The sequence below is a fragment of the Festucalex cinctus genome, chromosome 5, assembly GCF_051991245.1.
Source record: "Festucalex cinctus isolate MCC-2025b chromosome 5, RoL_Fcin_1.0, whole genome shotgun sequence".
In the NCBI taxonomy this organism is placed as follows: domain Eukaryota; kingdom Metazoa; phylum Chordata; class Actinopteri; order Syngnathiformes; family Syngnathidae; genus Festucalex; species Festucalex cinctus.
The window spans coordinates 5,561,565-5,568,030 of NC_135415.1; the positions used below are offsets into that span (position 1 = coordinate 5,561,565).

The 6,466-nt window shown below is 34.0% G+C and overlaps 1 protein-coding gene across 4 annotated transcripts in view; it reads left to right on the plus strand.

The window, feature by feature from the left end:
- ddhd2 (DDHD domain containing 2) overlaps positions 1–5,980 on the plus strand; it is a 23,562-nt gene extending 17,582 nt beyond the window's left edge. For all 4 annotated transcript variants that reach the window (XM_077520946.1, XM_077520947.1, XM_077520948.1 and 1 more), the window contains 2 exons: positions 4,662–4,839; positions 4,916–5,980. In XM_077520946.1, coding sequence (XP_077377072.1) covers positions 4,662–4,839; positions 4,916–4,997 — 260 coding nt within the window. In that variant the 3' untranslated portion in view covers positions 4,998–5,980. The remainder of the gene's footprint in view (positions 1–4,661; positions 4,840–4,915) is intronic.
- The last annotated feature ends 486 nt before the right edge of the window (positions 5,981–6,466 follow it).

Here is a 6,466-nt window from a genome sequence, read left to right on the forward strand (position 1 = left end):
CTTACTAACCCCCTTGTGTTGACGTTCCTCACTTTCTGCTTGCCAATGTCCTGCCTGTTTGCCTCCAACTCTGTCTGGTGGTCACACCTGCTTCCTGCACCCCTTTTTTTCCACTTTACTGTGAACCTTAGCGTTGGCTGCAGTTTGTGCCTCTGCTCAAAGGGAAGAAAAAAAGGGGGACTTTTGGACTAAAATAATGGAGTGGCCCAGGGCCCTTCATAGGCATTACTCGCAAGGTAAGCCAGGGCAGAGGTGTAGTATTTACTCAAAAGATGTTTTATATTTACGAAAGCTAACGTCATGAATAGGGATAGACCGATTATCGGCTGGGTAGATTATCGGTGCCGATATTTGTCAACATGCCAAATATCGGCACCGGCCTTTTTATGAATCTGAAGGCCGATAAAGCCGGAATCTCACTGAGAAGTGAATGCTTGCGAACGTAGAGCAAATTTTGTGTTTTCCTCAGGATTTGTAAGATGTTCACAGACACTTTGTACTTGTTGCAAAGACATTTTGAACATATTCAGACAATTTGTCACTGTCTTCGAAGATCTTTTGAACCCTGACAAAAACCCAAAATACATTAATTTACATTTAATTTTGCATACATTTCTCATTGCTGACACTGGGAAGTCCCAACACTTTTTAATTTATAAAAAAATAATAATAATTAAAAAATAAATAAATTTATAAATTATGTTGAAATTTTGGAAAACTTTATTGACAGTAGAAAACTATAGAAAACTATTTATTTATTTATTCACTGCAAACATTGGGAAGTCCCAACAATTTTTAATTTATAAAAAAAAATAATAAAAAAAAAATAGACATGATGTTGAAATTTTGGAAAACTTCATTTACAGTAGAAAACTTTTGAAAAATATTTATTTATTCACTGCAAACACTGGGAAGTCCCAACACTTTTTAATTTATAACAAAAAAATAATAATAAAAAAAATTAGAAATTATGTTGAAATTTTGGAAAACTTTATTTACAGTAGAAAACTTTTGAAAACTATTTATTTATTCACTGCAAACACTGGGAAGTCCCAACACTTTTTAATTTATTAAAACAAAAAACAAAAAAAACAAAAAATAAATAAATGTAGAAATTCTATTGAAATTTTGGAAAACTTTATAGTAGAAAACTTTTGAAAACTATTTATTTATTCACTGAAAACACTGGTAAGTCCCAATACTTTTTAATTTATAAAAAAAATAATAATAAAAAAAAAAATTGAAATTATGGAAAACTTTATTTACAGTAGAAAACATTTGAAAACTATTTATTTATTCACTGCAAACACTGGGAAGTCCCAACACTTTTTAATTTATATATATATATATATATATATATATATATATATAAAATAAAAAAATACAAAAAATAAATAAATTTAGAAATTATGTTGAAATTTTGGAAAACTTTATTTACAGTAGAAAACTTTTGAAAACTTTATTTATTCACTGCAAACATTGTGAGGTCCCAACACTTTTAATTTATAAAAAAATAATACAAAAAAAAAATGCATCTAGAAATTATGTTGAAATTTTTGAAAACTTTACAGTTGAAAACTATTTATTTATTTATTTATTTACTTGCTTAGTTTTGAATTTAGCTAAAAACATGCTGATGACCCTGGAAGTTCCCTACAATTTATTCAATTTCTGTTAAAATGTTTAATTAAACAAAACTTTCTATTGTTGATATGTTTAAAATTAAAAGAAAAGTTTTTTTTACGCTATTATTTTCTCCTTTACTGCAAATTAATATCTGCTTGAAATATCGGTTATCGGCCTCCGAGACGACTAATAATCGGTATCGGCATCGGCCCTGAAAAAAAAAACCATATCGGTCTATCACTAGACATGAAGTACTGTTTCATCATTTTAGTTTGAAATTGTTTCCTATTTTAGAAACTTTAATAAGGCTTTTACAGATTAGTTTAATTAGTGTGGGTTGCCACATTATTTCTGTCGTTCTGTAATGTAGAGTCAAATGTTTTTGTAACTTTTGCCTGCTTCAGCCTCCCTTTTGCTCCTTAACACATGACGCCTCTGTTACTTGTCTTGTATAAACACTGCCACTGAAGAATTCTTTAACGCTCTGTAATTAGCTAAATATTTCAGGACTGCAGATATGGCACACCCTCTGCATGTGTGTACTATTTTGACTATTATTTAAATACAAGACACAATTTGCTCTGATCAGTTAAAGAAACAATCTCATTTCTAGGAATAGTGTAATTTGCATCAGCCATCACATAGAGATAGATAGATTATTGAATACATGAAAAATACATCAATTGCCTGAGATATGACAAATATTGTCAGTTTAGATTGTTAATGTGTTCCTATTATCATTAAGACTGTTTTTGTGATGTATTGTGATTTGTGAACAGCTAAAAAAAAGAAATCAAATCGAAGTAAACACATCTGAATCGCGCATTTCGTTAGCGCTGCTGTACTGACGTCAATGGCAAGCACGAAGGCGCTTCAGTCTATTTTATTATTTCTTCAATCTTAAAGTATCCTGCTTTTATATTCTTAGGTTTATTTACATTTTTATAATTTTAGTCCATACATTTTATTTAAATGACATCTTTAACTCATTTGCCCCCAAAAACGTATAAAAACTTTTTATTTTAAATATTACCATGGTCCCAAAAACGTGTTTATACAGCTCTTATGTTGTTGTTTTTTTATGATAGAGCATACAGAAGGCTTTGATGCAGCTTATGACCTGAAGAAATCGCTTAAAGCAATGGTAGTTGTTACAAAAAACGTCCAGCAGGTGGCAGCAGAGTATAAGAGATCAACCAGGGCCATGTTGCAAGTTCTTTTCCCCAGTTTTTTAAACAAATTTGTGAATAATGATGACATTTATCAATATTTTAATGCTAATTGCTGCAAAACAATTTTTTTTTTCCAGATGAAAGAAGAGACTAATCTTTCTTTTGGTAGATTCCATGTTTTCATAGCCATAGAAGACAATATTGTGTGGGCCTTGCAAAATTAGTCAAATTAGTCAAAGCGAAGGGGGTTGGCTGGTAGTGAATGAGTTAATGTTGTCTTTCCAATGTTTGGATGTCAACCGTATATTTTTTTTCCATATAACTTTATTGAACAATTGTAATCGGACAATTTTCAGACAATCCTGTAGCGTGACGTCATTGGTAGGCGACCCTGATACAATCTGGCAGCTCGATCACATCTAGTATCGACACCGATAGATTAATGGTAGCACATAGAGGCTAGAGGCTGAAATCTGATTGGACAAAAAATAAAAAAATGTAACATTGGTCTCATTCTATTTATTTTTATTATTATTTTTTTTAACCTATAAGTTTTAACTCTTTGACCGCCAAAAACATTTAATGACGTATGCTAAAATCCTAATGAGTACCGCCATAAATGTTAATTGACGTTTGCTATTTTGTTTTTTTAATCAATGGGTAGTGCAATGTCTAAGTGGAGCGCTGCCTGTTCAATGGGTTGTGGAATCAAAGACACCCACTAACTATGGCCAGCAGATGGCAGCATTGTATATCTTTTCAAAGGGCCCAAGGTGTATGAAATTACAATCAAACATGACGAATCTCATGAAATAGAACATTTTCAACGATAACGTGAAAGTCTTTGTCACTTTAAAATCTAATTCACAGAGTGTCACTAAACAAAAAATACAGTATTAGTGTCAAAGTAACTGTTGTGCAAAAAAATCTTGACAAAAAGCTTGTGTTCTCCATTTTGTTTTTCTATTTTCGCTTATGTCACTCAAATTACCCATTTTCAAATGGTGTCAAACGGATTAAGGTAGAAACACTTTTTTTATGTTTATGTAGTCGTAGTGCACAATATTTTGTTTGCCTTGAAAGATGAGTGAAAATGCTCGGAATCAGCTGGCACTGTCGGGGTTGTTTTTTGGAAAACTTTGGCAGTCAAAGAGTTAATATCCTTGGCAGCGAATAGCGCAGCCTCGCTTGAAGTCTTGAGTCAACTACTTTTTTTTTTTTTTTTTTTTTTTAAATATATCAGTGGTCAGTTCAAGTGCAGCGCAGCCGGGTCAATGAGTTGTGAAATCAAAAACACCCACTAACTATGGCCAACAGATGGCAGCGGTAGCTGCTCGGGCCCTAACTAGAGCTGCGAATTACAATGAAACATGACACAATCTGATGAAATAGAATGTTTTCAAGGCTGACGTGAGTGATCAAAGCCTTTGTAACATTAAACCTAATTTGACGGAGTGTCACTAAACATAAAATAGTAGTATCAAAGTCACTGTTGTGGAGAAAATGTATCTTTCTTTTCAATTTTCGCTCAATGTCACTCAAATGACCTATTTTCAAATGGTGATTATTAAAGAACGGTTGATTACTAAAGAATAAGGTAGAAACATACTTTTTTTCTAATGAAAGAATGGAATGCAATCTTTCATGTGGTACCCATGTTGTTTATGTAGCAAAAGAACACAATATTCTGATTGCTTTGAAAAATGAGTTAAAATGCTCGAAATCCGCTGACATTGAGGGTCGTTTTTTAATAACGTGTGGCAGTAAAAGAGTTAAAGACAGATTCTGGTGCCTTTTTCTTATCATCAAAAAGATGAATCCTTATAAGCAGACATCTAATAAATGTTCCTGTTGTCCCCGTAGGCGAGCGCGAGGATGTGGAAACGTCAGGATGCCCAGAGCAGCCGCAGCAGGCAGAGCAAGCAGAAATCAAAGTGGGACTGTTGAATGGAGGGCGACGGATCGACTACGTGCTTCAGGAAAAACCCATAGAGAGCTTCAATGAATATTTGTTTGCCATTCAATCTCACCTTTGCTATTGGTAAGTCGTACATTGATAGTCTAAGGAGGTGCCCTGTTTAAACTGTGCTTTCATTCCTTCATTTTTCGCCTGTCAGGGAATCCGAGGATGCCGCTCTGCTGCTGCTGAAGGAAATTTACGACAAACTGTATGTGGCAATGGAACAGACTCAACAGTAATTTGATTTTCCTCAATAAAATGCACTACATGAACCTGAGAGTTGGTGAGGTTGTGCAATCTTCCTCCAGAATGCCTTTTGGTCCGAGATGTCAGTCAATATTTCAGTCATCACCCAAGTGGGGTTGGGGGATACTTATTGATTCTGATGTCATGCTATCTGTTGCACTTTTCTTGTCTATTTTTCCCTTACTGTGCACTTTCATTGCTACAAGCATATCCAACAATTGCACAACTGTTACTAGATACTATGGAAGATTTTATGTTCAATATAGAATTACTCAAACATGATTTATAATAGAAAGTGTTCAAGGGAGTGCTCCCTTATCATGTTAGCTTTATAAATAGCAATTTTGTTTTGTTTTGGTTGACTGAAATACTTTTTTGCATATTCAGCAAAGTTGAATGTTTGCTGTGTCTGTTCCAAATTTCCTTTCCTGCTCACCCAAAGAAACAAACAAATCAAAAACCTGCTGCTCCTATATTGTACAATTTTGCAATAATGAGAGGTTACCCCTTTTTCATTACTTTCATATTCACACAGGGTTGTGTGAAGCATTTAATCCTAAACTGTCCATTTTGGATCTTTGCTCTTAAAATATGTATCCCAAGATGTTTGCAGGACTCGTTTTGATAAAATCAAGGGCCAAATTTAGTCTCTTCTCCACTCCTGTGTATCAAGGGAATGGATAATTAGTAGTTTGCCTATTTCTGTTCATATTCCGAAATCCTTATTCTTCACCGTCTACCAGCCACCTTGTTTACCAGACTGAAAGGTTGATCTCAAGCGTGTACATTTCACATCTGTTTGTATTAAACAACATTCTACACTCCAAAGAAGCACTGAACATGTGTTATGTTATATCTTGACATCTCTGCTTATGCCATGCACCCTTGGTGATTATGGTGATGCGCACAAAAATAATGGCTCTTTATACATGTACCTCTTTTTGTGTGCCATAGTAAAACAATGTCTTGTATTCCACATGTATGTCAGCGTTTTTATTGGTTGCAAATAAACATGTGAAAATTAAATGTGATTGAGTGCACAAGTGAAGCTAATAATACATGGATAGAAAAACAAGTTATTTGAGCATCACTTTTTTTGGAGGACGATAAGCGCCAGATCTTTGGCTCATGCGCAGTTTGCAAGGGTGCCAGAGCACATTCGATAGTTGTTTTTGTTGATAAAGTATGTTTCTTTCTTCCTAGAATTTTGAACACTTCTCCAGCTTGTTAAAAAAGGAAACGTAGTAAATACAATATCAAGACTTCTCAAATTCTGGGGCTTTGTATTTACTTTAGGCGAGCCGATTATTTAATTGAAGCTTCTTTTGGTGAGGGAGACTTGGCCACTGTGGGGCAGTATAACGCAGTCTCGAAGACCCACAACTACTGTAAGTGACTCATTAAACTACACTACCATTAGGCCTATTGTTAGTTATCTACATACTGTATGTTGTTGATACAC